This window comes from Mustela putorius, unplaced genomic scaffold (genome assembly GCF_011764305.1).
Source record: "Mustela putorius furo isolate JIRA1106 unplaced genomic scaffold, ASM1176430v1.1 tig00003949_pilon_pilon_pilon, whole genome shotgun sequence".
In the NCBI taxonomy this organism is placed as follows: domain Eukaryota; kingdom Metazoa; phylum Chordata; class Mammalia; order Carnivora; family Mustelidae; genus Mustela; species Mustela putorius.
The window spans coordinates 7,179,098-7,195,799 of record NW_025422093.1 but is presented as its reverse complement, the minus strand read 5'-3'; the positions used below and the strand labels follow the sequence as shown (position 1 = coordinate 7,195,799).

The window sequence follows — 16,702 nt, the reverse complement described above, 5'->3', positions numbered from 1 at the left end:
ATAGGATATATTCGGGTCATTTAAAAATGTTCTCAGAGCATCAACAATACTGGAGCAGCAGCCCTGTAGGAAGCAGGGCACACGCCAAAGAGGAAAAGCGAAACAAAGAGAAACACGCACCTTCCAATGCTGATGACTTAATTAGAAGAAGGCTTACTGTCTCAAACAATGCCACAGTAATTGTTTCTTAAAGGCTGACCTTCCCATGCTGATAAACAGCACTGCAGACGGGGTCAATCCAACATTCTGGGAAGCCACATTTCCAGCTCTCTCTAGGTGTCCTCTAGAGAGCCACCATGATGCACTTGCTTGACTGACAAACGTCACCTTCTCCGGCATTGTGGTTACAGAGACAGGTCTCCTCCGGGATGCAAGCAGTAGTAACCACCTCTACCACGAGCATGGCTGGGGCCCCTGCCCATGTGTTGTGGCCTAAGCAATGGATGCGGACTCCCTCTTTCAGTCATAATGACGTTATGCATGAGGTACTCTTATTGGACCCATTTTACGGATGAGAAAGCTGAAGTATAACTGACTTGCCCAAAAGTACACAAAGTAAGCCAGTGGGGGGGGGGGGGCCAGCAGGCTGACAGAGATGCCGTTCACTATGACGCTGTCCGAGACCTATCATGAAAGGGGAGGGGAAATGGCCGCCACCACTATCACATGAGGTGGTGAGGCAAAAGCGAAAGGCTTGTGACTGACTGCTGTCACTCTCATCGGGCTGTTAGGAAAGCCACAGGCCCCAGGATGAGGAGACTTGCCTGGGCCCTATCAGTGACAGGTGATGGCACAGAAAGCAAGCCAGGGGTCCACCACAAATCTGAAGACTCCTTCTCTATGCTGCTACAACCTGGAAATGTCACTCTGTCAGAAGACAACACAGATCCCGTACCACACAGCAAGACATCAGTAAGGTCCAGTGTACTCAGGATTTAAGAGAAAAATATTCCTTTAAGAAGTTAAATGGAGGGGGTGTGCCCGGCCGGCTCATTTGGAAGCACGTGCAACCCTTGATCTCGGGGTATGTTCGAGTCCCATGTTGTATGTAGAGGTTACTTAAAAATTAAATCTTAAAAAAATTTTTAAAAAATGATATATGAGGTTTTCATTTGACGTGGCATTCAGGAAATGAAATGAAAAAGGCAGGAAAGGGTTGTACAGCATGCTAACAGCAACTCTCTATAAGAGGTGTATCTCCCACCACTCTGCCCCTGGTTTACTGGTTTTGTTCTTCCTGATGTGTTAATGTCACCATGGCAACGATATCCCCGCTGAAGCAGTAGCCGCTTGGCTACTTTCCCATAACTCACATTCCTTTGCTAATGCTCCCACATCTCCATTTTCATTCCAAATGTGGTTTTAAAAAAAAAAAAAAGTCTTAGTCTTTAATGCTCTAGAGCCTGTACTAGGAACTAAATCTAATTTACTCTATCTTTGAAAATATAGAACAGAAATGAATGTGTCTGTGTGTGTGTTTTTGATCTTTGTAAAGAAAGATATTTAATGTTGAAAAAGTTAACAGGATGGTTATGAGAGCTTTTTCTTTTCTTTCATTTGCTTTATTGTATTTTATTTTCAAAACAAATTGTATAGTGCAGGGAAAATATATCAAAAATGTATTTTCATTGGCCTCTCCACCCAAACCAAAGTAGGGTCTTCAGAAGTGCTGCATCCTTATAAGATCATTACAAGAGTCCCACTCCTACTGACATCATGCACACCCTTCTTTGTGGAAGAGCTGCTGTCTTTTCTAGCACCATCTGGTGGTAGCCTTGATTGGGACTTGACAGTCTAGAACCTGAGGCCCCGTTTAACAAAACACCCTGAAAGGAACAAAGCTTGGTAACAGCCATGGGTGACTGGCCCTTTGTTCTAGCCTTCTTGTCTTCCAAGGTCACCTACACTGTTGAATCACAAATCTTCCTGCCGCTCAAATAAACTTGCCCCTCAGCACCTGACGTTCAATTTGTGGGTTTGGTGCACTCAATTAAAATCCCAGTATTAGAATGCTGTGGATGTCCCATCTCCCTTTGTGTACTGATATCAGTTTGGGAGGCAGTCCTCTACCATCAGGTGAGTTTCTGTTTGAAATCTGGAGACTAGGGAGAGGGCTATGGCTGGAGGAAAGTGGATTTACACAAGGGCTGGCCACCCAGGAGTAGGGGGCACAGGTGCCTGCAAGTTATTGGCTCATTTACTCTCAAATTCAATAAATATATATTGAGTCCTTCCCAGTACTAAGTGCTGGACTATCCTTGAGGGATTCCAAAATGGGTACTAATACACAGGTCTGTCTTTTTTTTCCCCCAAGCTTGCATTTATTTATTTATTTATTTATTTATTTATTTATTTATTTAGACAGAGAGAGACACAGCGAGAGAGGGAACACAAGCAGGGGGAGTGGGAGAGGGAGAAGCCGGCTCTTCGCTGAACAGGGAGCCCACGTGCGGCTCTATCCCAAAACCCTGGGATCATGACCTGAGCTGAAGGCAGATGCTTAACGACTGAGCCACTCGGGCGTCCCTACACAGGTCTGTCTTTGAGAAATTCAAAGTCTTGCAAGTGTAAGGATATGGAAACTGCATTCATTTCACCCCTACTTGGGCCCACCTAGAACTGTGGAGATGGTACACGCCAACTGCTTAACAAAGAAGCTGAAATTGACTACTCAATAAATTGTAACTATTTAAAAAAATCATGATTACCACAAATGTCACCGATGGAAGACAGGAAGAAAACGAACATCTACTGAGCCCTTATTCTGCAACAAGCAGGGTACCACACGCTTTCATGCTGTAACCCTCTGGCTGAATGCAGTGCAGCTGTATGCCAATGTACCATTTCCTCTGAAGCCAATAAAGGGCTCTCAGGCAGGAAAAGAAAGAGGGGGAAGGGGAAAGTCCTGCCTTCTTATAGTACAACAACTGAGGAATGGTTTTTGGAAATAAAATACCTACTTCTCCTAAAAAACATTTACACGGCGGGGCGCCTGGGTGGCTCCGTGGGTTGAGCCTCTACTTTCGGCTCAGGTCATGATCTCAGGGTCTTGGGATGGAGCCCTGCATTGGGCTCTCTGCTCAGTGGGGAGCCTGCTTCCCCCTTCTCTCTCTCTGCCTGCTTCTCTGCCTACTTGTGATCTCTGTCAAACAAATAACTAATTTTTTAAAAAATCTACACGGCAAATACGTGGCTGAGTCCTTTGCTGAAGGATGGAAAAGAAAAACTTCATGTGAAAGTGGTGATCACGGTGCTCAGCACGTGGTGAGTACTGGGGGAGAGGAGGTCTACCAGGGGCGAAGACGCTGTTCCAGGTAAGGCGCTCAGCAGGGAGCGGGAATGAGGCATCTTCACTCCCAAGGGGCTTAGCTGACAAGCAGCGTGAGCCAGACACACCTTAGTATACACACGAAAGGGTATGCAACGTCTACCGTGCGAGAGCGAGTCAGAGGGCGAGGAGCACGTCCAGGGACACAACAGGGGTAGCAGCTTCAGGGGGCCAGAGAAAGCATCCTGGAGGAGCAGGACGCAAGCGGCCTTCACACAGATGGAAAAACTGAGGTTTTCACAAGCGAGGCAACCATGTGGCAAAATCTCTGGCAACTGGAGACCTCTCTTGAGATTTATCTCATTTCTAATTCTTGTGAAATTCACATAACATGAATTGGGAGAAATCAGGACCTTAGAGCTTCTAGGAATTTTTATTTCTCTTTTGCAAAAACATTTCAGTTTTACTTTCGGTGGTGGTGACGATGGTGATTACTCATTACACAATGAGAAAGGCAAAATATTCCCTTGGAGCAAAAAAGGGCAAGTCCATCGGAGGAAAACTGCTCTGCATAACTATTTAAGGGATCATTTTCCTTGAAGGAGGGAGTTACATTTAGAGATAATTATTATGTGGATGGGAAGAACGACCTGAGACTAACAGTATCTCAGTTTTGTTCTAAAGAACTTTCTGGACCGATGGAAGAGTTAGGTATTTTGTGTTAATACACAGCCACAAGTTACAGGCGGCTATTGAGCACTGGAAACATGGTTATTGAGAATGAGAAATAGAATTCTTAATTTAAATTTAATTTAATTTAAAACTACTTCCACTAGATGGTGGCTACTGAATTAAGATGCCCCAGGTGTAGTGAAAACAGGGTTATCCCTGTCATTGGACCCAGAGACTAGGTTAAGGTCTTGGGGTCCAGCTGGAAGAGAGATTATAAAAGGGGTTTCCACTGTGGTGGAGCAAGATAGACTCTGCCTCTCGGGGTTGAAGAAGGGACCCAGAGCTACCCTGAGGAATGGGTCACAGCCTATGGACTTTTGCGGCAGTGATGTCCAGACCAGTCCTTCAACTCTGCTTTTCTGATCTGATCAGTCTCTGCATTTTTAGAAAAGTCATGTTTGGTATTATAGCCTAGACTCTGCTATGCTTTGGGGAGTTAAGAGAGAGACTATGTTGTATCATTTAGCACTTCAAAGCCTAAACAGATTAGTAGAGTAGGGGCAGTAGGTCACTCAAGTCTGAATCTCCAGATCTAGCCCGTAATAGGCGCTCTTAATGTTTGCTAGGTTGAATTTAATTGAGAAAGGAAATCCCCAAATAATGTCTGTCCGTGGGCATTGCTTTGCTCATGCACATGCTGAATCATATTGATCTCTTACGCAGGTAGAGTCTAAGTCTGACACTTTCATTTTTTCACTTTTATTTTTTTAGCGGTTCACTTATGTAAAATAAAGTAACCTTTTGTACGACTTATTTGAGTTCCAAATATGGCCTGGGACCTGCCAAAATCTTGTTCTAAATATCTGATATTTGAGAAAGGCAGTCCCATGGGCATGTGAACCAGTCAGTGATCTGTGACACACATGCCAAGTTCTATCACATCTAATTAGAACATCATCAAGTTTAGTGGGCGACAGTCCCTCAGCATCCCTGGGCCAGGTGCCTTCACCGACAGATTGACAGGACAGGGCAGCTGGAATCGAGCCTTTTGAAATCTAGTCCTTAAAGGTATTGTCAGCTATGAAACCCACTGTCCTTACTAGAAGAATTCACGTGATAAAAATCATATTTGAGTTATTCCGCATGCACAAAAGATGGTAAGTAAATAACTGTAAGATCTTTGTCAAAAAATGAAAGCCATATCAACCATGATTCCCTTTCTATGACATATATCAAAGCCCTTCAGGCCTAAACTTATCCTCCGGTTGTATTCACTGGTTCATTCCAGCTGCGTGGTAACATTTGCTTTTTCTGTTTCATCCTCAGATGTCTTCATGTGTATACTCTTAATCTGCAACACCTGAAATCCTTTAGGAAACAAATGAAGTACAACACTCAGACCCATAAATCCCTTATTCCTCCCAGAGATCAAAACCAAAAAGCACTAAATGGCAGGACCCAGATGAGGATATTTTATTCAATTATCCTCCCCAGATGGGGAGTTGGATAATCATTTATGGGAGAAAAGTCAATGACATGAGGGAAGATTAAGCTGGGTGGTCCATTATATTTGATGGAAAAAAACTCTGAGCCAGCAGAGTATTAATCTATCTCAGTCCGTAAAAGGAACTTTGCAGGCATCCACATACTAATTTGGCCTTCAGTTACCCCAGCGCAAAAGGCCCTTTCTGGAATGAGAATCGCTAGCAGCTCTCGTGTGTCTTAGCTACATTCTCCTCCCCAAGAGAGCTAGAATGATTTGCTAAGAGAGCAGGGGTCACGCATCCATTCCGACCGTGTCGATGCCACATCAGCAGACTCATTTCGCAGGATGAAGAACGCCAAGGCTGCACTGTGGCATGAAGCAGCCCCTCCACGGACTCCCCACAGTGGACCCAGGAGGCTGACCAGGTCTCCATGCAAAATCCAAACGGAAATATTTGGGGTATCTTCCATTCCGATTGCAAAAGCGTAACACAAAAATCAAAACCGACGTCATCATAGGAATCAAGGGAAGGTGGTAAGCAGGCCAGAGCGCTCTAAGCGGTGACCAGAATTGCAACTCCTAGGTACACAGTCGCCACTGGCAAGGATCTGCTTTCCTGCTGCATGAATCAGCTAGCCCTGCAGAGAAGCCTAGAAAGCAATCTGTTCTGCTGTGTACTCCCCTCAGCGACACCGCATTTGTTTCTGCCTCGTATCTACTTGGGAAACACGTATCTACCGCATGTACGAAATGATTCCTCAGGAGAGCTGTCCTTGCTCCTGCTCCCCAGCTCTCTGCCTACAGGAAGCCATCGCCAAGGTCATGTCCTCAGCCCACAGAGAGCTACAGAGACTGTAGATACAGTCTCTCTGTATCTTTCTCCGAGGATTTGTCACAGCCAGCGAGCAGGGATCACAGCCCCCTAAGACAAGGGCTGCAAGGGCTGCTGTTGCTTTTTAATTTACCTCTAACCACCTAATCAATATCTCGTTCAGACCCAGTTCCTGACGCACATGATTTATGGTTATGATTTGCAGCTAGCTCTTAGCATGTAGGGCTTAATGATCCTTCCTTTATTGTTCTGACCAGGTAAAATCTGTTCCCATCTGCGTTCTGGGGCGGTCTTACTCTCAGCTGCTGTTTCTGCCACACCCTTGAGGGACATGTGATGCAGAAATTGCCCACTGAAACTGGACAAGGGAGGCCCTGGTCCCAAAGGGCAGATGCTGGGTTACTAGATAATAGAATTGCTAGAGATGTGGAAGCTAAATTGAGTTTCTTTTTTTTTTTTTTCTTTGTAAAATGAGTTTCTTGAAGCTGTCTACAAAAACTAGTTCTCAGACATCCTAAAGCGAGTCATCAATCACCCACGGCAGAGGGGAGCCTAGTGTTGGTGTGTAAGCAACCACGCAGGCCTCCTACGAAGTACAATCAAATTAAACCACAGCCTTCAGCTCAGAGTGTTGGTAGGCCTCATTAATTAGGATGACTGGAGAAAATGATTCTGTAAATCAGTCAAAAGTCTCAATTTTAACATATATTAAACAAAACACAATGTGATTATTTTAAACAAGAGGCACAGTTAAGGGCAACATGGATCTGAGATCTCCACTGATCTTTAATCGATAAATAAGCATTCGTTTGTAATTAGCACGTTCATTGTCTTAATGTAAATGGATGGTTTGGAACTGCTCGAAGGAGTCTGAAAATACTGTAATTTGTCCTCTTAAATCCCTTAAACATTGCCCCAGTCTTATTTTCAGCAGCATCAGGAGGTTTCTGAACAATGGTGCAAAGACAAACTTCAAACACTACCCTGCCATAAATTTCCCTAATGTCCTAATTAGAAGATGTGACTTAATGAGGTTTTCATTATACTGTGAATTACAGAAATAAAACCAGAAGAATGCATCTTCAAGACAAGGACTTCAGTTTTTGCACTCACGTGCCCCTGTGAAAGAGGTGCTTAACTTTTTTCCTTCAAAATGTCAAAGTAGGCTTCAGGACAGCCATGTCACTGAATCCCAGGGACACGCTCCGTGCAGTAAGAACGTAGCTCTGCGGTGACACAAGCTAGTGGGCACTCCTGAGTCATTTAAACTGATCAAGGCTTCCAGCAAGCTGATGACATAGGGTAGAAAATAGCTTTTTAAAATAGTATAATCTGAGTTCTTATTAATTTTTTAAAAATATTTTATTTATTTATTTGACAGGGAGAGACAGTGAGAGAGGGAACACAAGCAGGGGGAATGGGAGAGGGAGAAGCAGGCTTCCCACTGAGCAGGAAGCCCTATGTGGGGCTCAATTCCAGGACCCTGGGATTATGACCTGAGCCAATGCAGACACTTAACGACTGAGCCACCCAGGCGTCCCAGTTCTTATTAAGTTTATAGAACTAATGAGCTATAAGAGGAGAGGGAGAAATGGAAACCTAGACTCTAGAAAACCTAGAGTCATGTAAGGGAGGCAGAAGGCTTGAGTGCTTAGGAGTGTTGGGGCTGAAATCCTGCCTTTCCTAATTTGCTGGCTCTGGGATCCTGGACCAGCCACTTTTTATTGCTAAGCTTTGGTTTCCTTTTCTCTAAAACATGGATAAATAACACTTTTCTTGATATTTGAATAAATGAGATAATCACGCGTAGCCTCACAGGAGTGACCTCAAAGACAGTATTACTTCTACTGCTATTGCTAAAGGTAGCACCAGTAAATGGCTTCTCTCCTGTCTCATCTAATCCCCTTTTCCTCCCACGAGTAAGGTTTTAGCAAAAACACCACCTCACGTGCTATGTTCAAAATCCCAGTACTGATGCCGTCCTCGCTGACGACGTGTTGGACCCTGTGTCCCGAGCTTTGCATACACTCCCTCACCCACTGAGGGAGTGGTGATATTTTATTGCTATCATTCAATTTCATAATTCACACCGTTTCATCTTACCAATGAGGAAACTGATGGACACTAAGGAAATTTAAAGCCAAAATCGGAACCCAAGGAGTCTGAATCCTGAGCCCACACTTTTGGGCTACTCCTCTATCCTGCTTCCTCCTTCCTTTCTGTTTCTGACAATGAGGTGTCTCGGGAGCAGGCCCAGCCCCAGCCTGGTGTTCACACTCAGAACACGACTACTGCGGACGGCTGAGTTGCTATCCACGGGTACACATGATACTATAACTCCTTTCTCCAGCAATATGAACTTACTCAGGTATAGACTCTTGCTACTCATTATGAACGTCTGTCCGGGAACAGAGGATGAAAGCAAAAGACAGTCTCTGTGTTTTGGGTTCTGAAGTTTGGGTCTCATCCACATCGTCCACCCTCTTCCTATCTGCAAGGTCAAGACTGTGCCAGCCAAAGCACTATTAGTACCATCTGACCCATTTCTAAGAGTCTCAGAGATTTCTGCTTGGGGAAGGGTCTGTCGTTTCCAGTCATGATTCCTCGGATCACGTCTACATATTCAGGTCTGTATGAATTCATCCCCACCTCCCTGCCCCCCATGATCATGGCTTATTTTTCCTACTAGGAAACGGCACGTCTGTATAAAAGCAAGAACATGCGGTAGGAGAAGTTGAAAATCACAGCTTTCGCTGACTGGCAGGCAGGACCCGTAGAGGTCAGCGGTCCCACGCCCCTCCTCGTGCTGGGCAAGGAGGGCTCAGAACAGTTTCACATGCTTTCAGGGCGGGGCACAGCGCCCTGCTCTTACCCTCGCAGTGAAGTCCACAGCAGCCGCCCGGTTTAACAGCAGTGTGGCTACGTTGATATTTCCATAGTGAGCAGCTATGTGGAGCGGAGTGAAGCCACTCTGCAAAGAAAACAGAGCCGACATTCAGCTGATTCCGGCCGGCCCCTTGCCTGACCCGTTAATACCATAACCCTGCCCCAATCAAAGTGAGGAAGCAAAATATGCTGAGGTCCACATTCCATTCTGTGCTAGGTTTCTTTCAATTACTGCCAATTGTTTGTAGGGTTTCAAATAAATGCCAGACTCATAGGCAGAGGAAAAGCCAGGAAGGAACCAAGGGTGCAGACTGAATGATTTTAGTAATCCAGCAGCAGGACTCTATAGAAGCCAACGTTTCAAAACACCAGAATAGGGATGACAAGAGAAATCTATTGCTCACAGAAGGTTCGGTTAGTACCACTGTTTTGTTATCGATGACAGAATTGTCCATTGAAACTCCTTGTCGAAATTCAATTTGCTTAATATATTCAATATAGAGTAAGTGCCAATTTTAATGATAAAAGCAATTTGGGGGAAGAGAACTACAATTGGTCTTGTATGATGGGTGACTGCATTTTTAGAAAGAATCCACAAGCTGGTCTCTTCATTAGCAAATGCCTATTTGATCACACATTTTTTCTAGCTTCGTCACACCAAGGTCATTTTACTTCCTTGAAAAATGCTAAAACATGCAGCGATTCACTTAGTCCCCAAAGATTGAAACCTTATAGGAACTAGATGCATTTCTAAGTTGTTAGCAAGCTTCTTAGCCATGCTAGCTATCTTACTGAGTCTTGTGGGAAGGGTGGGAACACTGGCACCATTCAGAGGTAACTTTCATTTTGCTGACACCAATGAGGCCAAGTGTCATGCAGAACTCGGAAGAATCGGTCCTGGACGAGTAGAATGACAGGGTTGTCTGCAGCTTTAGGGAGAGCTGATAAGCATCGAGAGAGTCAAAACTCTTCATCTCACCCAACTCTACTGCGATATCCTTCAGTCTCAAGGATGCCTCGTTCTTCCTTTCCAACACCAGGTTCAGCTGCAGAAAGCCCTGGTAATCAAACTACTATCTTCTCTGGCACATGCTACTTTGGGGGCGGGGGCATAAAGCAGGTATCTAGCCTACAGAGGCGATGCAAAGAAGGAGGGAAAGAAATGAGGCAGCAGCTCTAGGTAATGGGAAAATGATGATGCAGGTACAGATTATATGCATATGTTTATAGATATATATATATATATACCTCTGTTGTTCTATTCACCACCATCTAGGTTAACACATTTGGAAGCAAAGAGGAGGAAAAAATGAACGGTTAGTTTGCTCTCGGTGACATGGATGGCAGCAAGCTCGTGGCAGCTAAGTGATGAGGATGGAAGCAATGGCGGGAGCACAGGAGGCACAGAAAGAAAGCTAGACCGAATGAAGGGTTACACGATGGCCTGTTCCAAACACCACATTTCCTTCACAGAGACATTCAGGTCATACATGTCAAGGCAATGGGAATGTTCGGCTGGGACTCTGGCTGCCGGCATGCTTTCCACAACTGACCAACACTCAGTGCATTGCCTCTCATCTTAGATACCGATCAAAGGTTGGTTTGCGCACATTGTTGCGAGCGTTTTGTAATTTTCCGCCCTGGTGTTTGAGCTGAAGAGTTAGATACATCCAAGATATACGTTAGAAGGAAGGAAAAACCAGGTGCCTCTAGATTGACCTTGGACGCCGGCTCCCTGTTAGACTGGCCTTGGACGCAGCCTCCCTGTTAGCATGCATGGGGCGGCATCCACAGCTACCTCCTAGCTTGCAATGCTACCGGGGCGGCGGCTTCCGCTGGCTGACTTGGACACACATTGTCATTCCTCCCAGTGAGGTTAAGGGTTCGGTGTGAGCTTGTCAAAAGGGAGACTGGCATTCTTAGAGCCTGGGTGCCTAACAGGAGAGCGTGTGACCAGCTCCCCTCCTTCGCGCCTTACCTTGGACTCCACGTCTGCGTTGTTGTCATTCTGCAGCAGCAGGGCCGCGGCCTTCGTGTCGTCTTTTCGGGCGGCAATATGAAGAGCTGGAAGACGCACTTTTCCTTTAGTGTCATTTTCTAGCAGGAGGGAAACTACTTGATCATGACCTTGTTGCAAAGCTACCGCCAACGGTGTGAAGCCATCCTGCAAATAAATGGATCGGTCAAGATCGCCCCTAGCATTCTTTTTGATTAACAAATAAAAATGCGACCAAGTGACCAATTTTTGTTCAGGGCTATTAAAGCTACCACGTTCAAGTAGACAGATATGTGAAAAGATGATGATGTGTGTGTGTGTGTATACACACATACATATATGTCTTTTATATATATGTCTATATATGTATAGTCTATAAATGTTTATGTTTATATATTTACCAAAGCAGAAAATAATAAAAAAATGTGTAACAAGTTTTTGTTTTGTTTTTTTTTTCCATTCAAAAGTAATACACATCAATTGGGTGAATTTTGAAAATACATAGAAGTACCAAATAAAGAGGAAAAAGATAGCATAATTTCAATATCCAGAAAATAATCGCAGTGAAAACAATAATATTTCAGGTTAAATCCAGGCAAGTAAGCTATAAAAATTTCCCCTGACATTTCAAAACTGAGGGAGAGGCCTGTCTGCCTCCTCACTGTGCCTTATTGCCTAACATGTATTTATCTGGTGGTCAGTCTGTATATGTTAATTGATGAACCACAGTAACTGCTGTTTTAAAAAAGGTCTTTATGAAACACTCTTGGATTCTCTGCCCAACGAAGGGAGAACACACAGGGATCATGCAAAACACGACTAGAATAAACAGAGATATACACTCAGGTCTGTGCACTTTGAGTCTTCCCACTGTACTGCCCTGGGACTTGACGAGAAGACAGCTACCGATTTCACTGTGGTTAAGTAATTTGTGCATGATCTAGAGTTGCTGACAGTGGAACCAAGAGCATAGAACAGAAAATCCTAAGACTGTCTCGAGTTTGAATTCTTCTATACTTTTATTGTCATGCACTCAAAAGAACATTTATACGCTCTTTTTATTAGAGAACTGGGAATAAAGTCACTTACTTTATTTGGTCATGATATTTTATATTGGTAAGCCTTGTGCTACAAGTAGAGGGCTACTTCCAGTGGAGGTGTGTTCATACAGGAGAAAGAGAAAACCTAGTGAGTTGCACACTAATGTCTTGTTGGTGTGCCTAAAGATCACCTTCATCATTCTTTTTATTGCTACCACTTTTTTGACAGAATGCATATCGATGCATTTATATTTAAGGATGTACAAAATATTAGCTCTAAATCCCAAGGGACAATATTGCCCAAATTCTTCTCATATAAATCCTTTCATGAAGTGTCCTTATTAACTGTAGTGTGCAAACTATTTCTATCCTGGCTTCTATACTCACGCCATGTCCCCCACCCTGCAATGTCCTCCTCCTCACTCTACGTATACAAATTCTGTCTACTCTTCATGCTTCGAGATCCTGCCGAAGTTCCATCTCCCCTTTCACCTTTTCCAAGGACACCCAAAAGAGGGAAAGGATGATCATTAACATAGTTAGAAGGACTTTCCCTGCAGCCTTAAGAAAGGTAAGAAAGGCTGGATACAACCAAGACATTACCAAAAGAACATCACAGGTTTACACTTCAGGGCATAAATTTTGAATGCAATTTAATGTTATGAGAAAAGTAATCTACATAACTGTGTAAATATATGACATCATTTTCATAAAGATAAATATATATGTTGTGTACATATACCAAAAGGTCTTAACAAATAATCAAAATGTTATCTCTGGGAAAATTAACAGTGGCTTTTCTTTTAGCTTTTCACTGTACTTTCTCGTTTATGTAATCTATTACTTTTACAAAACAAAAGAAAAATACATGTTTTAAAGGATAGAATAGTAAAAGGAAAATTGTGTGCTAAGAGTGAACATGGCATCTCATTTTTTAAAACGTGGACAAAATTTAAAGGGTAAAAATCACAGCCTACTTCTGGTTCTGGCTGTATTTTCCAATCTGAACTTTTCAACTCATAGGGCCTTATGCATAAAGGCCCTATGCAAACTACTTTGCACCAGAAAATACACTGCAACAGAGACCATGGGCACCCACAAGAATGTGCTTCCTGCAATAAGCCAATTAAAGAGACAAAGATAACAGCTCTAAGGTGTCAATAGCTAAAATTAACAGCTCCTGATTTTGGGTCCAAACCTAGTTTAAACAGTTTTGTTCTCTCTGTGCAGTTATTCTTAAAAGAAAAAATACATGGGGCACCTGGTGGCTCAGTTGGTTAAGCAACCAGCTCTTGATTTCGGCTCAGGTCATGATCCCAGTGTCCTGAGACCAGGCCCGTGTTAGGAGCTGTACTCAGCGGGGAATGTGCCTGAGATTCTCTCCCTCCGCTGCTCCCCCTGCCTGTGTGTTCTCTCTAAAATAAATAAATAAATCTTAAAAAAAAAAAAAAAAGAGGAAATCTACAAGCCCAAGAAAAACATGACGGAAGCCCCATGAGAACCTCCACCCCATGTGCAGAATCTGGCACACAATACGGACTTAGTAATTACTTGTGGGGGTAAGTGAACAAATACTTTTACCTCATGTTTCAGAATCTTAATTAGTACAAGATGGGAAAAAATATATATATATATACATAAATATATAAAAGACAGTATATAAATACAGAAAGGTTATAAAAACCACAATCATGCCAAAGACTTAGCAGTAAGTTGGACTTAACGTCTGCTTCTAAAGAAGAGAGACTTAGTGATCTGTACATCACAGTCTAAAAAGAATAGTACCTTTTCCTTCATAAGCCAAAAAAGCACTATGAAATCACTTTCATTGGGATATTTATATTATTTTGTATTTCTATCCAAAAATGGAAATGGATTTTTCTCTCATCTGTCACGTAAGCATTGCTCTATGCCTACCAGATGCGTGTTCTTTTCTTATTTACCAGTAGTTACTTCTTACCTACCCTTACGACTATTACAAAAACAATATTCTCATGATAAAAATCTTCAACAGTATGGAAGGGTATAAAATAAAAAGTGTATCTCTCTCCCGCTGCTCAGAATAAACCACTGAGAAAAAAATCATAAAACCATTATGATTTTCATCTATCAATGCCTATAGTTTGGCCTCATTTTTGGTAATGCTGAATAGCATTTTATTGTGTGAGTATTGCAATACTATCAAACAGGTTTCCTACTGGTGCATATCTAGGTTCATCCCGGTTCTTAAAAAATTGTTCGTACTAATTCTGTTGATGAACTTCCTGTATACTGTTTTCGTATCCCCTTCTATCACAACTGTAATATAAATTCTTGGAAGCAGAATTGCTAAGTAAAAAGGTACATAAACACTACCTTTTGATAGTTATTGCTAAATGTTCTGCAAAAGTGTTACAACCAATGATCGACTTTACCAACTGTAGGAAAGTTCCCATTTCTTCTACTCTTCAAATTCTTTTCCTTATCTCCTAGGCGAAAGACTGAATCTCATTTTTAAACTGATTAATAAATTAATATTTCCTTGACTATGAGTGAGGATGTGATATTTTCATACATTTATGGTCATTTGTATTTCTTTTTGTGTGAACTGCCTCTTTATTTATTTAGTGGTTTCTCCAGAAGGCATGATCTCAAAACCTAGGTAAAATTATGCAATTCCTCTATCACAATTTTTCTTGTGCCATTTGGAAAACATGTCAGAATTTAAGAGGATCAGTATTATGACAGAGATAATCCTGCATCTGTTTTCATTATTTTGTTAAAAATACAGAATACTCAAATGTTGATCTTTTAATATTAGCAATAGATTTCTAGTGATACACTTCACAAGGGAGCACAATCTTCCATCCAGTGTAGTTTAAAAAATAAAAACTGCGTTATGTAGGACAGTTCCAAATGACTTCAGTAACTTTTTAATCTAAAACAACTCTTCTATTCAAGACTGTAAAAATCTCTTCACTACCATGTTTACCCAACACTTAAAAGCATATAATAGTTTTGTTGAAAAGTGTGAATTAAATCTAGTTAACTGAAATATGTAAATTCAATCATTATAATTACACTAACATATTTGGAAAAAAAGGGATTTCAAACTTGTCTTACTACAAACATATTTCAAAAAGGTTGTTGCCTTTGAGGCAAAATTATAATAGATGGAAAAGTGTTCTAAAGCAAATGCATAGATATTAAACAAACAGATCAACTATAAGGTAGAGCCAGGCATTTAAGAGCAGAAAGGGTTATCTATGCAATGGAAGATTCTTTAAAGATTGAAAATTGACTTTCTAGTGTATTTCATAAACATTGAAGAATCCTCACTAGGACTGTATGTCTATGACTGTAACTAAAACTATAGTGGGACAGATTCTTCATGTTTTAACTCCAGGCTTACAAAATGCCCTGCAAACATGTGAACTTACCCACAGAAAGAACAAACATGTCTTACCTCGGTGGCTAGGCTTTGGCTCGCACCATTGTCAAGAAGAAACTTGACAACTTCCAAGTGGTTTTCCTGGGCTGCCATATACAATGGCGTGAAACCATTCTGTAAAAGAGAAATGAAATGTTTGTCTGTGGCTTTATTATAGCACCAATCTAGTTTTCCATGGTACTGATATTATATGTTCTAGAAAATGCTTGTGTATAATAATTTTAATGATACTTTCATGCAGAGATTCATTTTTATTAGAAAGCCTAAGCAGGACAGTTTAAGCAGAATTTATAATTCAGAATTATAGTTCATAAATTATAACAGAGTGTAGCTCATAGTTAATAGTGTATAATTCACACCAATAGATCCACTTTAAATAAATAGATACATTTGTTTAATCATCAGCCTCTTACTGAATGTCTACCAGGAATAAAGAAGTTTCCTAGATGATAAGAGGATATGAAGAAAAATACATTTAGTCATGTCCCAGTGAGGTTTCTTCCCCCACGCCAATAATTATCTATTTTTAATAAAAGATGTATACTTTCACATAATATTAAGTTTCTGGAATAGTTCTTAATTTGGAAGGAATTTATATTAATTTCAAATAGCTTCAAATTCATCCAGCTGAGGTGGTTTGGAGCAAAGGAAAGAACACCAATATGCTAAAGGTATATACTTCAGTTTCAAAATAGAATTCAATTAATAGTTTATTTTTTGTAAGTTTCCTGCCTTGCATTTTTTTTGCAAACACAGGGTATTTTCATGTTCAGAATACATATACACATGCATCCATAAACATATATGTACACACATACTTTCTATACATGTGTACTTATGTCTCTCTGAAATGTGGCCAGCTGCCCAAATACCAGGATTCAAATACACGAATGTGTACACTGCATCTTAAGCTTTTTATTAAAATATGTTGAAGAGGCACCTGGGTGGCGGCTCAGTCCATTAAGCCTCTGTCTTCGGCTCAGGTGATGATCCCAAGGTCCTGGGATTGAGCCGCACAACGGGCTCCCTGTTCCTTGGGAACATCTCCCTCTCCATCTCCCTCTGCTTGGGCTCTCTCTCTCTCAAGTAAAT

At 41.9% G+C, this 16,702-nt stretch overlaps 1 protein-coding gene across 5 annotated transcripts in view; it reads right to left on the bottom strand.

Annotated features, from left to right (window-relative positions):
- The window catches only part of ANK3 (ankyrin 3), a 671,415-nt gene that overhangs the window by 198,389 nt on the left and 456,324 nt on the right, over positions 1 to 16,702 (bottom strand). For 4 of the 5 annotated variants that reach the window (XM_045069903.1, XM_045069904.1, XM_045069905.1 and 1 more), the window contains exons 5-7: positions 15,626 to 15,724; positions 11,123 to 11,308; positions 9,131 to 9,229 (exon numbers count right to left, since the gene is read on the bottom strand). In XM_045069903.1, the coding sequence (XP_044925838.1) occupies positions 9,131 to 9,229; positions 11,123 to 11,308; positions 15,626 to 15,724 (384 nt within the window). Of the gene's footprint in view, positions 1 to 9,130; positions 9,230 to 10,392; positions 10,417 to 11,122; positions 11,309 to 15,625; positions 15,725 to 16,702 lie in introns of all 5 variants that reach the window. The other variant, XM_045069902.1, reaches the window with a different exon arrangement.